At 33.0% G+C, this 27,097-nt stretch overlaps 1 protein-coding gene across 2 annotated transcripts in view; it reads left to right on the forward strand.

Moving 5' to 3' along the window:
• Positions 1 to 655: 655 nt before the first annotated feature.
• The window catches only part of LOC118181889 (dual oxidase maturation factor 1-like), a 62,568-nt gene continuing 36,126 nt past the window's right edge, over positions 656 to 27,097 (forward strand). For both annotated transcript variants that reach the window (XM_035351121.2, XM_035351120.2), the window contains exons 1-2: positions 656 to 788; positions 24,084 to 24,271. In XM_035351121.2, coding sequence (XP_035207012.1) covers positions 24,104 to 24,271 — 168 coding nt within the window. In that variant the 5' untranslated portion in view covers positions 656 to 788; positions 24,084 to 24,103. The remainder of the gene's footprint in view (positions 789 to 24,083; positions 24,272 to 27,097) is intronic.

Consider the following 27,097-nt stretch of genomic DNA (forward strand, 5'->3'; position numbering starts at 1 on the left):
GGTTGCACTCAACTGATCAATGCTTACGTTTAACAAGTAATGCTTTTGAAAGAAAGAGTAATCAGAAACAATCTGAGAGAAATCATTGAATAGTCAAAAATTTTAGTTTTTTTAGTTCGCTAAAAGAGTTTATTTGATATTAAAAAAAATATTCGAGACAGATCATATAGGACTGAAAACAAGGGTTGAACATTGTACCGAACATATACATTTTGCTGGGTCATTTTATTTTAAAACATTATTCGATTTATTATAGTATCGAGGTGTTAGTAGTATGTTAACATCGTGTTTACCACAAATTTGATTTATTTTATTTCTGAATATTATTTCGTTTTTGATTGAGAGGGACTATAATATAAAAAATTAAATAATTTTCAAGCATCAATTTCTATAAAAATATGAAAAATATGAAAACGAACCTAAATAATTAGTTAAAGAAGCATAATTAACGCTTTTGAAAATGTCATGGAATTCTAACTAACTACCGTTAATTTTAAATTAAAGCGTATTTAGGTACATCCGTAATTTGCTAAACCGAAAAATATATTGTATGGCTCAAAACATCACGTTTCGTTAAATTGAAAACGGAATTTCAGGCTCATCCGTAGAACGTTATCTATTTCCTGTAACGTCTGTCAGTTCCTACTTCCTTTTTAGTAATCCTTGTTTTAAATAACTAATGTTGTAACATAAAGGAGAGTTTTAGGAAATGTTTTAAGCATTTTCAAGACATACATTAAAAAATGAGCTAAGAAAATTTTGGATATATTCTGGTTCGCTTTTAACAGGTGAGTTAATGTCTTTACTCTCTTAATTGTGTATAAGTACTGTATACTCTCGATTATCGGAGCTATTGCTGGGGGCAGGTCATGGATAATTAAAAAAAAAGGATAAAAATAACTGTCAACTTTCATGCGTATAATATATGTTTATTTCTTAAAAAAATCCTTATTCCTCTTTATTCTTTTATTCTTTCTTCTTCAGTGTTAATTTGCTTATTCATATTTTAGTTAATTTTTGAAATCAATTTTGAAAAGAATAAGAAGAAAATATGCTCGAAAATACGAACGGCGAAAAAAAAATCCCAGTGATTAACTGAAACGATGAACAGAGAGAATTGTAAGACGTAATGATTAAAACTAAAGACGCTATTCAGCGATTTTTAGAGCATGCTGGGGCTTGAGTGTGTTTGTTTTTTACACACTCTTACGCTTGAGTATGCGTACGTGAGTACCGCCAAGCACGTATATTTTGCATGCTGGATAATCTGCAGCCGGTTAATCGAGAGTACTCTATAATTAAACAAAAATGTTCATTCTTTCGTTATCTGATTATTATAATACATCAGGCACCGCTTAATGGGATCATATATGTTCACTGCTATTTTACAACATTCATCGAATGGTAACATTAAACTATGAGTAAATATATTTTTCAAAATAGCAATGGAATTTATCTAATTTAGTATAAATATAGGCAGAAATATATAAATACTTATTTTCATAACATTTTGCAAGGGTTATGCAAAAGTTCATTTATTGACTGTGGGTAATGTGACTCGGAATATTTATAACCGTTGTTGTATCCCTAATGTTAATACTCGGAGGGCGTTTCTTATATCAGCATTTATAGGGAATTCACTGATTTCATCATTAAGTTCTTAAAAATTTTTATCACATGTGTTCGGATTTCTCTCAGAAAGCCACGTCAGATTTCTTCTGTCACCTTTTTCTGTCTGAGGAAGAGACACCTGTATTTGATCTTTCTCGAAATCAACAGAATTATTAAAAAATCTGCACAAACTAAACAAAAAGTTGATTTTCTGGAGCCGAATTTTAAATAGTTGACTAAAATAAAAATCAAGCAGTTTGTTGATCTTTATCCCTTATTTGTTGACAATTTTCAATCACATGGTAATTTAAAAAAATTTGTTTTGATCTTTTTTGAAAAATTTATTTTGTTTAGAAAATTTATTCTATGGAATTTTGATAGCATTAACGGAATTATTGATTACAATAAGCAATACATTTTTCACGTTTTCGTATACAAAGACTTTGAGTGATAACAATATTTGATAACAATAATTTGATAACAATAACCGAATGATAACCGCGATCACATTAAGGGGCGTTTGTCGTAAATTGTCTTTTTGTATATTTGAAGAAAAGGAGCTTAATAACTTACAAGAAATTATTTTTACATTAAGTAATTTTATATAAGTAATAGACTATTGATAATTTTAAGGAAGCTCTAATAATTTTAAACTAGTTTTTTCACGAATTTAATATATAAAGTAAAATTTTAGAACTTTACCATGTTTAAATATTGATTAATTTAAATTAAATACTGATATTGCTCATGTACTGGCATTGTTTATTTAGTTAAATATCGAATATTTTTTCTTACACACACAACTCTTGTAATATAAAATAATTAACATCCACTTATGGGCCAAAATGCGTTAGGAGTTACGTTTTTGATTGCATTCCAATGCTTGAAATTTTGAAACCAAAAAAGATCGAATTCATGGAATTCGCTCTGTAATAGAAAATAAGTAGAAAATTCGATGAATGTTTTGTTTTTAATTGCTAATTAGTCATGTAATTTTTTTTAATTTCGAATTAAGCTATAGAAAAATTATAAAGCAATATTATAAGCAAATAAATTTGCGCGAATAATTCAAATTTATATTTTTATTGCGATATTAATTAATTAATATTTAAAAATGTTCTTCGATAAATTGCAGCTGCAGTTTGTTAGCACATTTGTCTGCAGGAAAAGGATGCATTGTTAATATGAACAAAACCTCTATCCAGATTAAAAAAAATATTAAATGAATTATATTAAGAAATTTATTAAATTTAAAATTAGACAGTCTTAGTTTGACGCAAAATTTGAATAAAACCAATTAAAAAATTATTTTGACTGCTATCAGGCACATGCTCCTCTCCCTTAGCAACAAAAAATACTTTTTTGCTGATTTTCCTTTTCGTGTCTTATAGCTCTTGAAACAGATATTTTTCTTTTTGTTTCCAAATTCCACGAAAACCTAAGCTTATATTTTTGTTTAATTTTTAATATTACATTTACTGTGTTTCTCTTTCATTTGGAAGCATTAATTATTTAACAATAATATACAAGCATTTAATTTATAATTCATTCATATTTTAGATTTTAAATGCGGTTAAAAATGATTTTAAAGTACAGAATTATACCTTCTCCTTTCTTGTATCCTATGAAGAGAAATAGTGATTTCTGTAGTTATATTTCCGAAAAAAAAAAAAAAAAAAAAGGAAAAACATTGCTTTTCATTCATACAACTGAAGAAGAAGGTTCTGTAATGAAACCTCCGAAACTAATATTGCAAATACATAAAAATTATCCTCGGTTTCTGTTATTTGATTTTAAAAAAAAATGATTTCCACTTAAACCGTAAAGATTATTACAAAGATCGATGCATTTTAAGTGATAATTATTATTATTTTTTTTATTATTATTATCATTATTTTAGCCGGTTTCGAAACTCGTTGTTTAATTTTTCATTCAAGTGTGTTAACATCTGCAAAACTTAAGATATTTATCTTTAAGTTTTAATACACAAATTCGGCCATTAGAAAGCAATATATTATCACCGCTTCAAACAGAATTTCCACACACCGACGTGTTGATATTTAGCAAAGTATATTTAATTTTCAAATGGAATCTTTCTGTTACTGAGAAGCAAACCAAGTGATTGAAAAGCAATAAACGTATTTCTTAAAAATAATTTAATCTGACTGATTTAAATAAAAATACATTTAAATCATGAGATGTCTAATTAGAAATATTAAATATTTTTCTGAAATGAAACTAGCTGGTCTGCTTAAAATAATTATATACTTTTTCCTTGCTTATAATAATTCCTTAAGGCAATTGGCCGCTCGAGCGGCTAGTTTTCAAAGAAATAATCTAAGAAATATAAAAAAACGCATGGCAACATCCCTAATACTTTATGGGAAATTCTAACGATATATTCTTCTTGAATATTTTGTTGTTTTGTTCTTGAAGTTATGTTATAAGTGAAACGAAAGCGATGCTTAAAGCTTCGAAGATAAAAAAATTGTGTTAGCAGGCGTGCGTCCAAGAGCGGATTGATAAACTGCGATGCTCACCGAGAGCATCAAAACTTTAACAAATTCTCTGGTGCGACATTTAAAATCTGAATCAGTTCAGATTTTCTTTCTTTCTTTTTTCATTATTATTTTTCGTAATTTACTGCCAGCAAGTCAAAACTTCCTCGAAACACATAAAACAATCAACGCTTCGCCCGCAAACGTGTACACCTAACCTCATAAATACTCATTGAGATAAACTGTAATATGCGGGTAATGGAAGCAAGAACGCTTCGACTCTAGTGAAATTTTTACGCTAAAAGTAGGTCAAGGTATTCCACTCCGCCCTTCGATCAATGTTTTAGTAATGGACTTGACAAGTATGAGTTTCCTGAATGGAATTAGTTTCTGGTAGCTAGGCTGTGGCCTGTTCCTGAAAAGATTTTATTGAACCATGTGTGACCGAATGATTTTAGATGACAATGGGATATTGGTTTGTACACACTGCGGTCAAGGAAGTCAGGTCAATTGTGCAAAATATTTTATTTAACATTATATTATTATAATACAGAGGAGTTCACATTACACATATGATGTTTATACGTTTTTAAAACGATATAGATAAAGAATTTTAAAAAGCAAATATTTTGGAATAAAAAATTTTTGGCAACCGCTTTTTTATCTCAAATGAGAAATACCGCCAGCTACGTTTAATTTTATTCTCCATTCAAAATGTCGCATGTAAACAAGCTGTGGAATGAAGGATAAGTTTTTGTGCTTTCCGAAAATAAATATTTTGGAATAAAAAATTTTTGGCAACCGCTTTTTTTATCTCAAATGAGAAATACCGCCAGCTACGTTTAATTTTATTCTCCATTCAAAATGTCGCATGTAAACAAGCTGTGGAATGAAGGATAAGTTTTTGTGCTTTCCGAAAATAAATATTTTGGAATAAAAAATTTTTGGCAACCGCTTTTTTATCTCAAATGAGAAATACCGCCAGCTACGTTTAATTTTATTCTCCATTCAAAATGTCGCATGTAAACAAGCTGTGGAATGAAGGATAAGTTTTTGTGCTTTCCGAAAATAAATATTTTGGAATAAAAAATTTTTGGCAACCGCTTTTTTATCTCAAATGAGAAATACCGCCAGCTACGTTTAATTTTATTCTCCATTCAAAATGTCGCATGTATGCAAGCTGTGGAATGAAGGATAAGTTTTTGTGCTTTCCGAAAATAAATATTCTTACTTCATAAATTAAAAACGTCGTGAAATGTATGTACAGAAAATATTTTATTTAAGTGACTATATTGTTTAAAATTATGATTAGAGTTACAAAATTATATTATTTTACTAATGTTGACTAAATTAACTCATATTATACCCAATTAATAGCTAATAATATTATACTACACTATGCGCTGCTTAATGTAACACGCTCTGTAATGTCCCGCTTAATGTAATACGTCATATGACCTCTATGAAGTAGACGAGAGCCAGTTTACCTTACAAAGTCCTCCACGAATGCATCTCTCCCCTTAGGTAGATGGTACTCGTGCGCTTTTCCATTATCAGATAAACCAAACCAAACTAAACTGCTTAATGTGATGATGTTTGTCCACGGCTATTTTGATAACATTAAACAATGAGAAAAGATTTCGAAATATAAATGCAATTTAACTAATTTTTATATAAATATAACTAAAAACATATAACAGTACTTTAATTAGGTACTTTTCAATTAGTACTTTCACAGTACTTTAATTAGGGAAAGGCAAAGGTTTGTTTATTAACTGTTCATAATGTCTTTAAAGCAAAAGTTCATTTATGAATGGTTCATAACTTTTCTGGAAATCATTTGACTCCTGAAGAAGCGAGACTTGTGTCTTATCACCCTGAAAATTGATAGAGTTATTGGAAATCTCAAACTAAGACGATATTTAATAAATTTAACTGAATTGTGATCACAATTAGTGAAGTATTTTGCATGTTTTCCTATAAAAAGGGGCAGGACTTCGATAATTTGATAACTATATTCGAATGATGACATTAACGGTGATCATATTAAGCGGCTCCTACTGTAATAACTAACTATTAATATTATAATTAATAACCAACTAATATTGGCTAATGCAGTTTTATTAATATTATCTAATTCAGTTTTATTAATATTGTCTAGTTCAGTTTTATTAATATTGTCTATAATTCAGTTTTATTAATATTGTCTAATTATTATACTACTTTACTAGTACTGGCTTATTATTAAAATTGTTAATATAAATGGCCATATTAACTAAAATATATTATTTAAATGACTATATTTAAATGTTTGTGACTTTATTTGTTTAAATTTATTTATTATAATTTAATTTGATTATTGACTTTGTTAGGTTTATTTCAATTTAATTTGAAAATATGTTATTTAAATGGCATTATTTTTTAATTGCATTATATCTAGCTTTATTTGATATAGTATTTATATATATATATATATATTATTTCGAGTAAATTATAGATAAATATTACTTTGAGTTATATATTATTTCGAGTAAATGGAAAAAATAAAAATTATATTTTCTTCATGCCTTCATCTTGGCATGGTATAATGAACGGTTGTAAATGCAGAGTATATTTCCGGTATGGAGGCACTTAAAATATTGTCGAGCCGAGAGATTTGTTGAACTGCATGCCAGCGTAATACAAGAACCGACCTATTACAGCGAAGGAAAACGACCTAAAATTCACTCTATGATTTCGCCCAGTCGGCTGCGCATTCACCTTCTACCTTCAGGAAAATAGCTTCCCTAAATATTAAAAATGCATTCATCCATATACTGATTCTTTCCCTCTCGCTAACAAAGACGAACCTTCGCATAGCATTTGCGAAGGTCACGCCGGATCTTTCCGTTATAACTGTTGAACTTTATGCCAATCTAACACCAGAACACATCCATCACGGCAAAGCAAACGGGACCCGACATTCGATCTACGATTTAAATGAGTCTTGCATATTCACTTTCTCTAATTATTTACGGATGATCCGAGGCCTAAGGAGTAGCAGAGTCAGCAATAAGAACGGGCTATCAACTTACAGGGAAGTAAAAATGAAGATATCTTATTAGATATTGTAACATCAATAACTCTTTATATTCTTATTAGAATGTGCGTTTGTTTTAAAAAATAATATTATGTTAATTACTTGTAGTTTATCCATGACTACTTTTCCTTTGTTATATTCCTACTGTAATACCGTCCTTCGGGTATTTAATTTACAGAAATATTTTAGTTTTCTAATAGTTATTTTTAATTTTGAAACCCTTTCCTTTAAATTTTTGTTTTCCACCTACTACAACTCCCAGGATGAGATTTCAGTATCGCGTTTTATGTAAATGAAGCAGAACCGGTATTTATTTAATGGGAAGATCAGTCACTTCCAGAGAAGAGGTCAGAAGTTCTGAGCAGAGCGTGTTCTGCCTTCGGACCGCGTCGTTTCTTTAAGCCTATTTTATTACGTACGGCCGTAGACTTAGGTGCCTGTTAACATTCGCGGGTAAGGTTTAATTAAGGGCCAACTTGATTAGTTGTCTTTGTGCTTCTTAGGCTAAAGTTTAGCTAGATAGAATTTGTTTAACTTCTTATTTCCTATTCTTAAGCCCAGGTGAAGGCTTTCCTGTAAGCCCGAGAAGGGGCCGTCTATGAGTGTTTCTTTGAGTGCATAAAAGTGTATTTTAACCCTTCTTTGGACTTATATATTATAGTTGTAGAAAAGACGAGGGAATAGTTGCTAGACACTTCCATAAACGTTCTAGTAACCAAGGACACGTAAATTTACTAGAACTTTATAAGTTACTCACATAACTTCCCCTCTCAATTTTCGTAAGATAAAATAGTAAAAAAGGGGGGTTACACGAGGAAATATGGTAATTAAATTTGGAACTGGAATTAAATTATGAAGAAAAATTAATCTAATATAGGATTACTGTTTTAAAATTCATCAACAGGATTGGAATTCAAGTGTTTTAATTCTAGTAATTCTGAATATTAGAGCCAAGATGGAAGACTGGTTTGAACCGGATCAAAGCTGCGGAGGTGTTTAGAAACTTCCTTTTCTGATTTATTGACTGATCTGATCAGCGACTGAATGAAAAGATTAAAAGAAACAAAGGAGATTCAGAGCTGGAGCCATACAAGTAGCAACCCCATTCGTATGGCTTCATTAGTCTGAGAAATCTTTGCATTTTCTTAGGAATTTAATTTTCTATTTATATACTGAATATTTTTGATTTTGAAACCAGATCTGTTAATAGTTTTATTAATTGAACTTGTGTCTGTGAATAAATGTATTTCTGTTCATTAATTGAGTGGTCTCAAACTGAAATTGCGTGCATGCCGAATGCTCCGTCTAAAATAAGAATCTTGGATTTTTTAACAAAGAGAAAAATATTATTAAAGCAATAAAAATATTTTGAATAATTTCACTTCCTAAATAGTTTTCAAAAGACACATTAAGAATATTAATATTATGGCAAAGGAAAAAAGAAAGTAAATTTATATTAATTTTTTAGCTGAAATCTACACTCATGTCCATGTCACGCGGAAATCGAACTCTAAAATAAATATATCACCTGTAAAATCACTACACACATCTTCAAGAATCATATGAAAATTTCAGGAAGTAACCAGATGACACCGATGGTACGTCACAATGACGAAAGTGTTAGAGAGTGATATATAAGGAATACAGGCAAAGAAGTAAAATTGTTCGTAGGCGATTTATAAGCATTTCAGTGCAATAACCGAATAGTTATGATACAAAGGAAGCATTTGGATGATTTTTTACGTGGTAGAATTATCGGCCGCCTGGAAGGTGGGCGTACCCAACTGGAAGTATCATACGAACTTGGAATTGCCCAGAGCGTCATCTCCAGGCTTTGGCAACGATTCCAAGATGATGGTAATGTGAATAGACGTTACAGCACAGGTCGCCCCAGAGTTACAACGCCGAATGAGGACCGGTATTTGGCAGTTACTGCCAAAAGAAACCGGCGGAGCACAGCCTCAGACCTGTCTCGTCAGCTCTCTTCAGCCACTGGTACGACAATTTCAAGGCAGACCGTTTACAGACGCTTAGGGCAGATTGGTCTATATGCTCGTAGACCTGTCAGATGCGTTCCACTTACTGAAACTCACTGTCGCCTGCGGTTAGCCTGGAGTAGAGAGCATGCATTGTGGTCACCGCAACAATAGGCTTGTGTGATGTTTTCCGACGAGTCCAGGGTTAGCTTGCAGTCTGATTCTCGCCGGACTTTCCTATGGAGAGCTCCAGGTACCCGTTACCACCAAGAAAACATCATTTAACGACACCGTTACGGTGTTGCAGGAGTACTCATTTGGGGTGGAATTATTCTGGGTTCCAGAACTGACCTGAATGTTCAAATTGGAACCATGACAAACCAAATCTATCGGGACGTCATTTTGGAACAACATGTACGTTTGTTTCGGGGCGCCATGGGCGCACAATTTGTGTTTATGGATGACAGCGCCCGTCCTCACCGTGCAAACATCGTAAGCGAATGCCTTCAATCGGAGGATATCACCCGTATGGACTGGCCAGCATTCTCACCGGACTTGAATCCAGTAGAGCACATGTGGGACATGCTTGGCCGACGAGTTGCAGCCCGTCAACCTCTTCCTACATGTCTACCGGAACTTCGGAGAGCATTGCTTTTTGAGTGGTGTAATATCCCCCAAGATCAGATCGATAATTTGATACTCAGCATACCTAGGCGTTGAACGGACTGTATTGCATCGTCTGGGAGACATACAATGTATTAACAATCATACCAACCGTGTAATATTGGTTTTTTGTAAATAGGTTTTTTTTTTGTAATTTGTTCCTGGGAGAAAAAATCGCTAATTTTTTTAATAATATCAAACATATAACATCTTTTTTTGCTCTTTACCTTTTGTTTAATAAATAAGCTTTACAAATAAGTCAAATTTGTTTTGCTTCTAACTTTTCCTTTGCCTGATTTTGCATTATCCTTAATTTATGGACATGAGTGTATTTGACATTTTTGTTCGTCAGATTTGTAATTCAAATATTGATAGCTACATACTAAATTATTAATTTAGATTAAACTAACACGCCGAACAAAGATTAATTTAGAAGTAAAACAAACAAAATTAGCGTTATATTTGAAAATTTTCCAGGACCATTATCCTGGTAATTATTCCAGTCGATGGTTTTACGGAAACATTAACCTCAGCTGACAAAATACAAAAAGTAATTTTTGCTCTTTCGCAGGTGAGGATGACAGTTTGGCAAAACCATCAAAACTAGTCCTGGAAAATTGGCAAATATAACTCTGATTTTTGTTGTTTGACTTCTAAACTAAATTATTAGACTGGCATTTTTTCATATAATTCTAATATGTTTAATCAGTCATTAAATAACTTACCTTAATTTTAAAAAGATGCACAAATTATGAAAATTTTTTAAGTTCTTAGGGAAAATTTACAAAGCGGAACAAAACTTAAAAAAAAAATAATAATGACAACCGATTCTCTTATTTTTGTTCGCTTCATAAATGAAAATACATATGTTTACATGTAAATAATTATAAACGTCTTTATTTTTTACTAAAGCTTAACATTTGATGGCGTTTCTATTCCGATAAAGTATGTATCCTTGGAGGTAAATTACTAGAAATTAACTTCATCGCGGATTGCAAATGCCTCATTGGCCAATCGTGTTCTTTTCTGATTAATTTTCACCTATGAAAAATAAAACTTAAGATATACTACATGCATTCCGTTCAGAAAAAGGATTATTTTTAGTGAAAAAATTTGTAACTGAGCTTATTTATTTTTTGACAAGTGCAAATAAAAGTTAATCAAATCTGTACTTTTAAATCTTTGAAAAAGATTTATTTACCACTGTAAATTCATTAGTTCTATTTATATATTATTTGATTCATTATTCATGTTTGTTTTTAATGGAAAAGGACATAATGTAAACTGGGACTCCAAATAATTAAAATCTTGAAATATTCGCAACACCTTATGTTAAACAAATACATATTTGAAATAACTTCACAAGCAGCAAGTCTGAGACCATGGTATTGATAGGAAAAGGAACTAATAAAGATTATATTACGAATGTAAAAATTTGTTTATTAACTCTATATAATGCCTTTAACGCTGCAGCAGATTTATGCACTGTTCATAATAACTTTCTTGAAATTAATTGGCAGACGCTACACTCCTAATCTTAATATTTAAAATGCATCCATCCTTCACTACAACAGAAATGGTATGAAGCTCATAGCTTCAGGTGTAAAATTTAAAAATCTGATGTGAGCACCACCTGACTTCCTTGTACGGATGTGAGCAATTGTGATCTGATGTGAGCACCACATGACATCCTTGTACGGATGTGAGCAATTGTAATCTGATGTGAGCACCACATTATTTCCTATTAAATTATACACATTTTTAGCTGCACTTCATTTAAATTTATTTTCTGGAATTATTCTAACTTAATTAAAAGATCACTCAAGGCAAGTTGAAAATGACATCAAAAGCTGCGAATTTTAAAATTAAATATCCCGTTCTATTTGTGTCCAGCGAGAGTCAAATTTATTATAATTTTATTTTTCATAACGAGTATAAAATTTTCCCAAACATAAATTCAGGAACCGGAAGACAACATTAAAAGCCATGTTTTGTTATTTGTACAAAATTAATCAGTTTTAAAAATTTGATGCTGCCAAAATATGAATATTTTTGTCATTTAAAACATTTCTGTATTGGAAGTATATGCCTACGACCAACGACAGCAAAATAAAGGCTGGGTAAAGGAGTTGGTTTTATTTTTTGGTTTATTTAGTTATGGTGTAAGGTATTTCTCCCGCTTTCCCAGAGTGCCTTCGTGGTGTAGCGGTTCAGCACGCTGGGCCGGTATCCAGAGGTCCGTGGTTCGATTCCCGGAGAAGGCGTTTGCTAATTTTTCATTTCTCTGGCTTCGAAAAAAATCCTAATGTCTCTACAGTGGCGCCCGAACTAAAAGGGTTGTGGATGATGCCTCTCCACACCCAGAATTTGACGACTGGGTTTCCTAAAAACCCCAGTCGCCCTTTAAAAGGAGGAGTATGTAAGGTATTTCACCCGCTTTCCTAGCGTGCCTTCGTGGTGTAGTGGTTCTGCACCCTGGGCCGGTATCCAGAAATCTGTGGTTCGATTCCCGGTGAAGGCGTTTGCTAATTTTTCATTTCTCTGGCTTCGGGGGAAAAAATCCTAATGTCTCTACAATGGAAAAGCACTCGAGGACTATATGCTTAAGGCGAGAGGTGCCCTCGTGGAGGACTTTCTAAGGGAAACTGGCTCGTATACCGTTGTACATGGAAAAAGCCTCGAAAATGCCCATACAGCCAGCCCGTTCGCTGAGATTCGAACCCTAAATCGAATTACCGGTGTTTAGACATTTGTATATGTGTATATCACAACAAGCAATGCTTATATCATTACGGCTTAATATAACATAATTTTCTAAACCTTCTAGGCGAATTATGCTGAATGTCTATCAGTTTAAGGATTTGTAAATTTTGTAATTATTTTTATAATTATTGTGCATGATGTAAAATACTATTTTCTTCTGGCTATTTTTGCTTTTCCTAATAAAATGGTGCGATTTCAATTTCTAAGTCTTCTTTGCAGCCCGATGTATGTGAAGATTGTCTACTTCTCTTTGTGCATTTCACACCATTAGCCAGAAAGAAATTAATTTCTATTGCTTGATAAAGTTTTAAAGCCAATTTTAATTAAAGTAGACAATTCTCTCGCCAACTTTATGGTAACCGGTACCCAAATTAATTTTCCCGAACATCCAACTCGTCTACTGACACGCTCTCTTCTTAAATTCTCCTTTTATATTTCACTGCCATTTTGCTCTTCGATTCAGTTTAGCAAACATTTAGTTAACTTTAATTCATTTCTGAGCATTTTAATGTATAATAATTACGAAGATTTTAAAAGTTTCATATATTTTTACCAGTTTATTTTAGTATACTAAGAATATTTAATATTTATTCTTATTTCTTACATTTTACACAATTTTAGTTCCTTTTATGTGTACGTAATTTTTGCACCGCTTGTTATGAAAAGTGCAAAAGTGTCAGGAGATGGTCTTTTTATGCAGTGTGTTAGGAGTGTCAGGAGATGGTCTTTTTATGCAGTGTGTTAGGAGTGTCAGGAGATGTAAGTAAGGAGATGTATGTAAGATGTAAGATGATAGTTCCAGGAGATGGTAAATTTATATTAAAATTTAATATTAGTAATACAGTAAACTTTGATCTTAATTTTTGTAATCCTTACAGAATAAAATCGAATTACCTTAATTTTTTTTTCCGAATGTAATTAACGAAAACTTGTGAAAACATTTCATTCAAATTAAAGTGTTCTGAGCAAATTATTCTGGTAAAAGTTTACATCCAATCATGTCAAAGTAGTAGTACTACCACCACCTCTTTTGAACAAAGCCATTATTTACGAGCGTTAAATTTACGAGTGTTAGAGAAAAAAAAACTCAATCAGGATGCTGGGAGCTGGCTATTTGGAACTATTAAATTCAGAAATTATCCTGAAACTCAATCAGGATAATTTCTGAATTTAATAGTTCCAAATAGTTTGCTTCTTTGCGTACCACCTATTTTTCTGTTGCGTACAACCGGAGAACCCCTGCTCCATGGTTTTTAATGATATTCTGTATTTTACAATATTTAATGAAGATGTTTTGAGGTTTTATGTATTTTTGTTTTGCCGCCAAGGGAGAACTGAATTAATTAAATGAGAAACATATCTCTAATGAAATTCGAGGAAATAAGTTTAAATGAAATGCAGCAAAACATGTGTATAATATAATAGGCCATACAAGGATGCCATACAAGGAAGTCAGATTATTTTTTAAGGATCAAGGGGTAAAATCTGCGGAATTAGATTTAGCTCATGAAGAAGATGTGTGCTTGATAATCCTTAAAATCGATAGAGTTATTCAAAATCTAAGCTAAAATTGGGTTCCTTTTTTGCCTAATTGTAAATATTTGACTAAAATAAAAAGAAAGCTGTTTGGCGACATTCTTACATTTTTATAATCTGTTTTGACTCAATTTAAAAAGTTACGGAAGTAATACTTTGATAATATTAAACTAGTCATTGATCACAATAAGACTCGTATTTGCCATTTTTACTTCCTTGTACGAAGTAAAAAGGAAGCATTGTAATCGCGAAAAGTTTCAGGCAGCATATTTCAACGAAAATATCCATTTTGACCGCTATCGAATGCAATTTAACGATGTTTTTGCGTGATATCTGTACGTAAGGACAGAATAAAAGACTCGTTTCCTCCAAAAAAATGGTAAAACTGCTTTAAAATTAATTCTGAAGAGAATTTTTCGTGGCGTCTGTACGAACGTATGTACGTACGTGCGTGCGTACGTACGTATCTCGCATAACTCAAAAACGAGTAGCCTCAGAACGTTGAAATTTCGTATATAGGACTGCTATAACATATAGATGTGCACCTCGTATTTTCGTTGCAATCGGCTGCACCAAACGTATATAAATACTATATTTATATATATATCCACTGTGTTACTCGGCACAGTGATCTCAGTTTCTTTACTCTTATATGTTTGTAAATTGTACATTTTTTGCTTTAAAAATGATGGAATTATGTTGTTCTTATCTTCCGGTTAAGGTTTTTATGCCTTTCGTAATTCTGGAAGCAATATTTGTACAATTATCAACAATTTAAAAGCTGTTTAAGTGCGGTTAAGTTTTAAATAACATGGCGGACATATTTGTTTACATTTGAAACAGCAGAATTGTAGATTTGTTGCCAATCTAGAGAGACTAAGCTTTGCAACAACAAAAATAACGCCTTCATTTATTATTGCGAATTAAATCATGCTTAATCCTTTCTGGAATTTTTTTTAGGAAATAAGTGTTTAAGATTTACTTAATTTTTAATAATTAATAATTTAATTTTTAATAATTAGTAATTTAATTTTTAATAATTAGTAATTTTCCATACAGATATTTTGAGCTTTTATGTATTTTTGTCTTGTCGCGAAGTGAAAACTGAATTAATTGAATAAGAAATACTCAATCGTCTGTGAAAAACTGTTTCTTTTTTGTTTGGTTTGCTTAATTTCTTTTTTACATCGTTCTAGCTTTATTATAGTATTTGAAAGAACATGTGGCAACGATTAGATAATTCTTGAAATGATATACATTTTGTGCATTCTGAGTTATAATATGAATGAAATATAATAGTGTTAAATGAACCTAGTGCCAGAGTGTCTCTATGTTAAACAAATAGAGTGAATTTTAAAGAATGCCTTTATTCTATTGTGGTTTATGCGCTGTCGGCGAAGTAGATTTAATTTAATCCAATAAGTTTAAAAGAAATGCAAGGAACAAATGCGTATAATTTAATATTCCGTACAAGGAAGTCATGTGGTGTACACATTAGATTTTTCCGTATAAAGAAAATCGCCGGAAGAAAACTTCGGAACTGGACTTTGGAATTTGATAACAGTACCCGGAATGATAACATTAATAGCTATCATATTAATCGGCATCTTCTATACTTATTGATTTGAACAACAGTTTTTTATTTTAATTTATCTGAGCAAAATGCTATGAATCTAGACTTCGGTTTCGCTTGTATTCACAGGCAACAATACAATTAATATATTTTCGAATAAAGCAAGCAAATTTTGAGAAGTTTAAAAAATTAGCGTCATGGTTAAATAAAGAGAAATAAGCAAAGAAATTTTAAGAATAATTTAGTTTTTTGTGATGTTATTAGTGCAAAACTGTTAGTAGTGTTGAAAGATGGTTTTGCGTGGTTTCACGTTTTATTCGTGTGGTATACTATTCGGTAAAATATAAGATATTTATCTTTGTGCAGTTGTTTTCTCCTCTTGTGTTATCATTGGTCTTTTACAATGCTATTTTTGCAAATGTTTTCTTCCAGCGATTTTCTTTATACGTATATCGTTCTAGCGCCATTTATGATTTTTAAATGCCCTGATCAATTTCTAAAGCGAAAATTGGGTATTGCTACTCGAAACGTTTTCGCTGTCGCCGTAACCGTGAGAGCTCTATTGTTTTAAATCCTCACCATTTCGAGCACATCCTTTCAAGTAACAATATCTGAAATTTCATTTTGATTGATTGAGCGGATAGGCCGTGATATGGCTTCATACATTGTTTCTTTATGATCACTCTGTACTTGTAATTTCATCATACAAATTAAGGCATACAGCATCTGTGTTTCATGTACTCAGAATGAGTACTGTATTAATATGAACCACTTTGGACTGGTATGACGTTTTAAAATGTAGAAATTGGTATCTATCTATACATAACATTCCACATTGTAACTTAGGTAATTCAACATTTCGTAAAATACGTATAGGATTTAATTATTAATATATAATAAAATATTTTAGTGCAATTAAATGATCAGCAAGGGCATCAGTACATAATATGTTGATCTCTTTAATCTCAACGAACTGGTTTTATTCAAAGGTTACTAAGATAATTTGTCTTTTTTTTAGCCCAAGAGGACTGTTACTCTGGAAATGCTATTTTGCCTTGAATCACTATAAACGTGTCATTTCACTTTTCATTTGAATCTGTTGCCATTCGCCAAAATTTAAGATATTTATCTTCCAAATTCAATCTGTCGTGGATTAACAATCTAAGCTATCTGAAAACAATAGTTGCAGTTAAGAACATTCATTTCTTACTATGAATCGGATTGATATAAATAATAAAAATTTGATGTGGACATCACATGACTTCCTTGTACGGCCTATTAAATTATACACACTTTTGGATGTATTTCGTTTAAACTTATTTCTCGAATTTCATTAGAGATATACTTCTCATTCAATTAATTCAGTTCTCACTTCACAGCAAGGCAAAGATCCATAAAAAATCAAAACATATTCATTAAAGCTTTTTAAAAATGTAGAAAAACAAAAACACCAAATACGATTAAAAAAGTTAAAAATTTATTTTCAATTAAAATTAGACTTCCTGCTCAATTCGGCCAGCGTAAGAAAGAAAAATTTTTTGGTGCACAAAACTGAAAGTTTACTTTTGGATCCACTCGGCAAAAAGTTGCTGAAGGTGCAAAAACTGACTGAATTTACTATTTTGCTAAGTTTCAAATGTAAACAAATATGATTGCTTTATTAGGCTTAGTCGCACTTAAGCAATTTTTGAATTGTTGATAATTCTATAACTATTGCATATACTTAGTTCCCGTTAATGCATATTCATGTGCAGGTCGCATTGGAATTGCATTTTAAGCTAAAGCTGAGCTTTGAACCAGGCAGTTATATATTTTAATCGATGGAGTTGTTCATGCGAGTTTTCTAGATTGTTCGGATATGTGTATTAGACACTTTGACTATTGTTGAGATATTTTAGAGTATTGTGATTACTCATATAATTTCGTTGACGTGCTGTACTCATTTAAATGGAAACTGAGAGTGATCTGAAATGCTTTGATTATTTTGCTGCGACCCCTTTTAGCTAGAATTTCGAACAATAATCATTGATGGCTTTCCTTTCCATACTGATTTGGTCTGATCATTCTGTGTTACATAGTTCTAGACCTTGTTTAATTATATTTTGTTAAACGATTTTTAGCATTTTTAAAGAAAGAGACTTGCTGTAGAACACTGTGTTGTGAGCAGATAAGGGCAGACGTGTTCGGGTCCGCGCAAATCTGCTGGAATATCAACGCAAGGACAAAATTCTGGACCGGATCGTCACTTGTGATGTAAAGTGGATTTAGTAACAAAACAGGCCGAAAAGGAGGTTGGTCTGCATTTGGTGATGCCGTCAGCAGCGTCGCGAAGCGCAGTTTGACTAACAAAAGGATCATGCTTTGTATCTGGTGGTATTATTCACAAAGAGCATATGGAAAAAGATAATACCATCGACAGTAAAGTGTACAGCGAGATGCTAGTTCCTTTTGATGCTGCTATCAAGGAAAAACGTCGAATTGAGTTCTGGCGCAAAAAGGTAATGTTCCATAAAGATAATGCAAGACCACGTGTCTGCATTCACTGGCTGAACTCTGTATGGACTCGAATGGGATCTTTTGCCACAGCCGCCATGTTGCCCCGAGATCACTCCTTCGGACTTCTGCCTTTTTTCACACCTGCAGCTATATCTTTCTGGTGCTAGCTTCCATTTTTCACAGGACATCCGAAATTTAAAAACTGCGAAAATGCTGGCTGAAAATCATATATTGGGTTGGCGATTACTACCTGCACTAAAGATACTGCTTTAAATTTTTTTCTAACTTTATTAAGAACGTTTTTGGCGAAAAACTTTCGTTACAACCAGATATATAGTTAAATTTAGGCATTTATTTATATTATAATTTATAATATTAAACTTCTAACAAACGGAAAATTCATTAAAGAACAATAGAACCGTATAAATATACGGAAACAGGACAGCACTACGCGAAGGGGAATGGCCAAGCAGAGAACTGAACTGAATGCGTATATATCAACACATCCATATACACTGGTGTGCAAAAATTAAGGACGAAGTCGAAAAATTAGCATATCAGCTGAACGAAGAGGCAGAGCGGACAGAAAGACCAATCAGGAGATTAAGTAAGGTGATGTACGGTAGCACATGCGCAGATATGCAGGTAGACGTAATGGAGGAGTGTCTGAGTAGTATAAAGCATGTTGTCGGTGTAAGATCAGTATTTCTGGCAAAGAGATTGCACGCCGTATAGCAGTTAAAATCACACCGAGTTGCTGCCTCAGCGAGAAATAGCGAATAATCAATCTGTTAGACGACATCTGGATGCTTTTACCCGAGGTCGAATCATTGGGAAGTTGGAGGAAGGCCGCAGTGTGACAAGTGTGGCTGCAGAGTCCGGAATTGCTCACAGCATCGTTTCACGACTTTGGAGACAATTTCAAACTACAGGAACAGCTATCCGGGGGTTTAGTAGTGGTCGCCCACGAGGAACCACGCCCGCAGATGACCGGTATATATCCTTACAGGCCAGAAGAAACAGGCGGCAGACAGCGGGAGAAATCGCTAGACACACGACACCAGGCGACTGGACGACCGATATCGCGTTTTACCGTGGCCAGAAGACTGCACGGTGGTGGTCTGTTTGCACGACGCCCTGTACGGTGTGTACCTCTAACGCCTGCCCATCGGAGAAGGCGTTCTCTGTGGTTCCGCGAACACCGGAATTGGAGAGACAATGAATGGGGACGAGTACTCTTTACAGATGAGAGCAGATTCATTGTAAACAGTAAACATTGAGTAGCGATTCTCATCGCATACTCATCTGGAGAGAGCGGGGAAGCCGCAATCATCCCTCGAACATCATTGAAAGGGACAGGTATGGAGGTGGCGGTGTTCTCGTTTGGGGAGGCATCATGCTTGGTAGTCGTATAGACCTTCACATCTTCGACGCAGGTTCAGTCAACGGGACCCGTTATTGTAACGAGATTCTTCTTCCATATGTGCGTCTTTTTAGAGGCGCTATGGGTCCGCAGTTCCTTTTCATGGATGACAATGCACCATATCATCGCACAGTAGCTGCCGAACAGCTCTTAGAGAGTGAAGATATTGAACGTATGGATTGGCCGGCACGATCTCCGGATCTCAATCCCATCGAGCACGTATGGGATTTTCTAGGCATACGCTTGGCAGCTCGTACCTTACCACCAGTAACGATTCCGGAGCTTCGATTGGCGCTGCAAGACGAATGGGCAGCAATGCCTCAACTACTCATTGACACCCTCATTCTCAGCATGGGCAGACGCTGTGAAACCTGCCTAGCAGTCAGGGGAGATCATATCCCCTATTAAAGACCGGATGTTTCTTGCTTTACACCCATCACAGGGATGTTTCGGCCTTCAGTCGCATTGCGCTCCATGCTACTTTTTCAATAAAGCTTCTTTTTATCCCTCTGATTTCTCTTTTAGTAAGTGTTGCTTACATTACTCATGTCCTTACGTATTGGGGATCTTACGGTATTAAATGTGTTGATTTGGAAAGCTTTTATACAAAGTTATATTGAAAAAACCGTCTCGTCCTAATTTTTGCACACCAGTGTATGTCTCGATCTTCCTTGATTATTACCAAACAAAAACATCCACCACCCACCGCGAAATCTTAAATCGTCCACTACTAGGCGGGAGGGACCAGGTCCATTATCCTTTGTATAAGTATTAACTATAGGAAATAGTAGCAAAAGTTTTTATAGTGCTTTTGTTTTCTTTATACTGGTTAATAAGTTAGTAATAGCTTCCCACGAACTGCTACCGTAAGCTGTAATCAATATCAATAGTTTACTCGATTACTTCTGGACAAGCAAGATTTTGCATTAGAACAAGTAGCAATTGTAGCATATCGATGTGTAGTAAATAAAACATAGAGTATTATTTTTAGTATTTACGTTTTATTCCCTACACACAGCGAATTAATTTAATTTTTCTTCTGTATATAATTTGGTCAATAACTTGCCTCAAGACATGAACTCGTATGAAAATGGAACTAATCAAAATCGTGCTTCGAGTTAAAATTTTATCAGTCACAAATATTTGAAAAAAAATCTGTTGTAGAATTTTATTATTAATTCTGTATAGAGAGGAGGTTTTAGACTCGTAAAACTACAATTCAAAGAAATAAATTCAGGGCGTTTGATTGAATCGATTCTTCCGATCCCACGTTCGATACTTTTTGCTTTTTGCTCTAACTTCGCTAACAGGTTCCAATCCATTGCTCGCAGGATTCTGGCAGACTTCGCTCGATCATAGCTAACCGCTCTTCATTTATCCGTCATTCTGGTCCTTTTCTAGCAAGGTTATTGTTAGTGAATGGTGAATTATAAAAAATCTGATGTGTACACCACATGACTTCCTTGTACGGAATATTAAATTATACACATTTTTTCTTGCATTTCATTTAAACTTATTGGACTGAAATTAAATCTACTTCGCCGACAGCGCATAAACGACAATAGAATAAATGCATTCTTCAAAATTCACTCTAGTATTTGTTTACCATAGCGACACTCTGGCGCTAGATTCACTTAAATTATGTTTCGTTCATATTATAACTCAGAATGCACAAAATTTACATCATTTAAAGAATAGAATTATCTAATAGTTACCACATGTTCTATTCAAATACTATAATAAAGCTAGAACGCTGTATAAAAGAAATCAAGCAAAAAAAAAAAAAAAAAGAAACAATTTTTCACAGACGATTGAGTTTTCTCATTCAATTAATTCAGTTCTCACTTCGCGAGAAGGCAAAAATACATAAAAACTCAAAATATCTATATTAAAAATTACGAAGTAAATCTTAAACACATATTTCCTCGAAAAAATTCCAGAAAGGATTCAGCATGATTTAATTCGCAATAATAAATGAAGGCGTTATCTTTGTTGTTGCGAAGCTACGTTTCTCTAGATTGGCAACAAATCCACTAGTCTGCTGTTTCAAATGTAAACAAACAATGGCCGCCATCAAGAAAATGATTAGGCTTAGCAGCACTTAAACAACTTTAAAATTGTTGATAATTCTAAAAATATTGCATAGAGATTTACTAAAGGCATAAAAACCTTAACCGGAAGATAAAAACAACAAAATTCAATCATTTTTAAAGCAAAAAATGTACAATTTACAAACATATAAGCGTAAAGAAACTGAGATCACTGAGCCGGGTAACAGAGTGGATATATATATAAATATATTTATATACGTTTGGTGCGGCCGATTGCAAGCAAAATACGAGGTGCACATTTACATTTTATAGCAGTCCTATATACAAAATTTCAACTTTCTGAGGTTACTCGTTTTTGAGTTATGCGAGATACGTACGTACGTACGTTCGTACAGACGCCACGAAAAATTCTCTTCAGAATTCATTTTAAAGCAGTTTTATAATTTTTTTGGAGAAAAGGAGTCTTTTATTCTGTCCTTACGCACAGATATCACGCAAAAGCATCGTTAAATTGCATTCGATAGCGGTCAAAATGGATATTTTCGTTGAAATATCCTGCCCGAAACTTTTCGCGATTACACTACTTCCTTTTTACTTCGTATAAGGAAGTAAAAAGGACCGATTTATTCAAGGAAACAAACTTTTCTGATGCGATCTCATCAAAGTGCGTTTTCGCTTATCTCTAATGTGGATGAGGTAAAAGAAAATGCTTTACTTTATTTTAATAATATTCCATATCAAGAGTTTCTGAGTCTGTTTCCATGATTTCAACAGAAAGAGTAACGTTAGGAAAAGTGTATCCATGCTGCTGGAAAATTCTTTGCAAAGGACAAAATGATATAATGGCTTAAAATAACTATGGTACATATGATATAATGGCTTAAAATAACTATGGTACATATGATATAATGGCTTAAAATAACTATGGTTATTTATGGATACCCCAGTCTTATGATAAAAACAAAAACACTTTCTACTTGTTAGAATAAATTAGTATCACTTTTGCGTAATGAAACTCGGCAAGGTCAAAAACGAGTGAGCGCCAAACGATATATTGGCGATAGAGGGCTCTACCTAGGTTTTTAGATGCAGGAGTCTTAAAAAGATTTTGTGCTTGCGTTGTGTTTCTGCTTCATTCTTTTTCAGCCATGTTAACTTTATTGTATGGAAGATACACCGAATAGTATTGCTTAATATTAGGCAATACTATTAGGCTATCTAGGTCTTAACGTTTAGGCTAGCTTCAGGCTTACCTTTATAGGCAAGCCTAAAGCTGTTTAAAACTTATAAATGAATCTCTTATAAGTTATTTTTTTCCCAACACTTCGATTTAAATGTTTGTAAAGACTGTTAACTTTGATTTTGGTTTTATTTGTGTTCTATTTGAGCTAAGAAAATTCTCTTAAATTGTTAAATAAAGATATCATAGCTATTCTATCTTATAATTCTTTAATAAAACTGTGCTAAGTAGAGGATAGTGTACTCAAACGTCTTAACTGTGTAAAGTGCACGACCTATCAATACTTTGCTTGTGCGAAGTAAAGGAAGTATCGTAATCGCGAAAAATTGCTGGTATCATATTTCAAAGGAAATATCCTTTTTTTACCGTTCTCGAATCCGTTTTGACTATTTTGTGCTTGACGCCTGTACGTACGGTTAGAAAAAAGAAATTTAAAATGGATTCTAAATGGATTTTTCACAACATCTGTACGTAACGTACTTACGTATCTCGTATAACTCGAAGACAATTAGCTGTAGAACGTTAAAATTTTGTATATGGGTCTGCTATAACATCTAGTTGTGCATCTCCCATTTTTACTTTTTATCCCTTTTATATATATGTATAATACTTTTTCCTAACTTAAAAGTCCTTACCTGGCTTTTATTTTCGCAATTGTTGGTTGTATTCATATAAATTGTTGGTTGTAGTCACTTAAAGAAGCAGTTTAATTGACGAAAATATTAAAATTTTGGATTTTTAAATGTCAAATTTAAGAAAAAATTTAATTTTAATAAAAGAACAAAATCTAACTTTTAATACGGTCTCCCGCTTCCTATAATAATATTTTTGAAATATTTATATTCGTAATGAAAATAAAAATAGACGAAGTTTGATACGCGTAAGACAAAAAACTGATCGGGATGTTTAATTTCAAGATTTGCAGTTTTTGAAGTCATTATCAACTTACTTCGAGGGATCGGTTGTTTAAGTTAAAATAATTTGAGGAAATAATTTAAAATGAAGTGGAGTAAAAAATGCTTATATTTATATACGTTAGTATAGAAAGTAGTATATAATACAAAGTAGTCATATTGTGTCCACATAATATTTTTATAATTTAACCAACAGTATGATTTTTTATGATAAATTTGAGTATTCCTACTGTGATTCAGAAAAGAATACTTCTTTGCAGAAGGAAGACAGCCTAAAAACATGGGAAGTGGTCTTTTTCAAGCTCTTCGGGAACCTGGTCGTCCCACTTACTACGAAGAGAACAGATGGCCTGTAACGGCAGATACGGTGGTGTATGGCATTATTTATGGCTTCTTGGCAATTGCCTTCTCCATGTATGTGGCTATCATTGGCATTCGAGGAGTTGAAGTAAGTAACAAACACGAACTCATAACGTGTATTATGCAAGTTTCAGCTTTCAGTTTGTTAATATTGAAAAAATATATCGCATTTCCTCGAGGCTTTTCCCCTCTAGCTTTTTTGTGCTATGCTCTGAAATTTTTTTAAATATTCGCCTAATTTCCCCCTTTCTTTACTGCAAATACTTTATATCTCTGAGGGTAAGTTTATTTGCAAATTGTATTTCCTTTACTGTTTTTATTTTTATCCAGCATATTTAATTTGTGTTTGCATTTTTGTATTAGTATTTCATCCTTTTTTCTTTTCCTTTGCATTTATTAAATCAAACGTATTTCATGCAGATCCTTCATTAAGCTACCCGGACGTGTTAGATGTTTTCACATTTAAGTAACTTTCCAAACATATGATTTCACTTCACTTCTACTATTTACGTTCTATCTCACTATAGCTTAATCTACTGCTGATGTGTTCCATCTGCCACCCAGACGGAAAGTGGTTAGGGGAGCCTACTGCGGTATCGAAGGATCCGGGTTCGCAACCCGGAGAACGCATGGATGTTTTAAATGTACAATATCTTTGCGGCATGGGGGCACTCTAAATATAGAGCGTGCCGAAAGTCCTCTCGTGTGGATTTTTGGTAAGGAAGAGGGGCGGGAGCCCCTCGGACACCTCTCCTCCGGTTCCTGTCCCTCAAAATTAGGGTGGAAATAGAATTTCAACCTCCTTGAGTCTCTGGCAACCATTATTCCATGAAGTTCATAGGTAAAACAACATGTGTTCCATTTTTTCGAAATTCGAATCTTTTTTTGTCCCTCCTTCTGTTAAGGAATATTCTTTGCTATCGCCAAGAGATGGCGTTAGAAGTCCATCTATTGGCTTACTTGACGCTTCCCATTCTGAACACGTGACTTGAAATTTCATTCTTGTTGAAGGTACAATTTCGATGCACTACGCATTAGAATTCGATTTAGATTCTTTGATGGAACTATTCAGTTCTTGCTTTTTGAGCCTTAATATTCGATTCAGGCATTTTAGCCTACATTGTATATATGTAAATATTAAGTTTAATTAAAATTTATGTAAATCCCTCCAGGCCATGCATCACATTTTGGATTATGAGTGATTCGAATTTGATCTAGAATAACTTTCGTTTCACCTTCTTATTCGTTTCTCCGATTCTTCTCTTTGGAACTGTGGATCAAGACTCATTCATGTGGTTTGTTCCTGCGGCCTTACAAGGTAACTGAGCCGGAGACATCGCGAAGTTAGTTTATTATCGTCATATATCGACTCCATTATCCATAAGATATGGCAATGTTAATATTACTATGGGTTCTTATTCAAATGTAGGTTTCTTTTAGAGAAATAATACTTTGATAGTTATCAGTCTTGACTACTTTCCATGAATACTCGTACATTCCATTTATTATGTTCTTACTTCTTCGGAAATTAAATGACTCGCATAATTTTCCACGCTCGATTTTTGGGTGATAAAATTAATTAAAAAAGGAAAATATGGTAGTAGCAATCAAAAATTAATTTAGCTTATAAATTCTGAGTTTTAGTTACAGGTGAAAACAACGCAAAGGAAAATATCGTCGTGCAATGCATTGTAGGAGGAGGAGAAAAAGAAAAAGAAACCACCATAGTTCTGAAACATCGTAGTATAAAACAAGGTCATGAAAAATATAGTTAAAAAACTTAAGTTTTAAAACATGGTCGTGCAAAATATTGCAATGAAAAATAAAGCACCTACAAATCATCGCATGATGGTAACATAGCGGACATGTGTTTGTAAACGTTAAAAAGTGTGGTCTTTATTAACGCGCCAATGAGAGACAATTTTTTTACGGATGATAAGGGAAAAATCACTTATGGAAATTTTTGCGCATTCTTTTAAAACGTTAGCCAAACTATCTATCTCTATTTTTCGTGAGTCCGTAAACATTTTCAACACGCCAAAAGAAAACATGTTTTAGCAAATTAAAATTCATATTTTAATTCTTACATAAATATAAAAAACAGTTATAGTTTTCTCGAAATGCTTCGGTAATTTTTTGCCCTGTGTTTCGTGTACATAGCTATTTATTTTCGCTTAAAAAAACATCAGAGAACTATACAACCTCGACATCGCTATCAGTTATCTGTCAAATGTCTCTTACTGTTATTCGTTTTAGTAATTTAAGTGCAAAATACTGTTGTCGGGCAGAAATTTTACCTCAGTTTTCTACCATTGTCGACAAATTCCACAAATGAATATTTTAAAATTGAGTTTAAGGGGAAAATATTGTGACTGGTCTATGAAAACCATTCGAACTTGGAACATAACGAAATTAAGGCTTACGAAAATGGCGGCGCTGCTTGACGGAAGGATTGTTTTGATCATGGTTGCCTGATGAATATTTCTTTGCATGGCTGCCAGAGTTTTTCACATTCTGACACATATTCCATATATTTAAGGACTTCTATTAAGGTTATTAAATACATGTTCGCGTAATTATTTGTGAACGCTAAAAGGAATGAAAAATATTTTCACATCTCTATTTCATATTTTTGAATTCATAAATTTTCACTGAAAAAGGAGATTGAAAATGAGTAGTAAAACTGAAAATAAGTAGAAAATTAATACTACATATAACTGCTAATAGAACTAGAACTTCTATAATAAACCAATAAAAGTCCTTATTTAATTAATGTCTCTTATAAAGTTCGATTAGCATTAATATCTTTTATGAAGTTGACTGGTAGTGCGAACATGCATTTAAAGTGTTTAAAATCAGAAAACACATGTCTGCAATGTTATCCTGCAGTACGTCATGATATACACCATGATTT

This window comes from Stegodyphus dumicola, chromosome 10 (assembly GCF_044657685.1).
Source record: "Stegodyphus dumicola isolate Sdum_Otavi_A_Nest chromosome 10, ASM4465768v1".
Taxonomy (NCBI): domain Eukaryota; kingdom Metazoa; phylum Arthropoda; class Arachnida; order Araneae; family Eresidae; genus Stegodyphus; species Stegodyphus dumicola.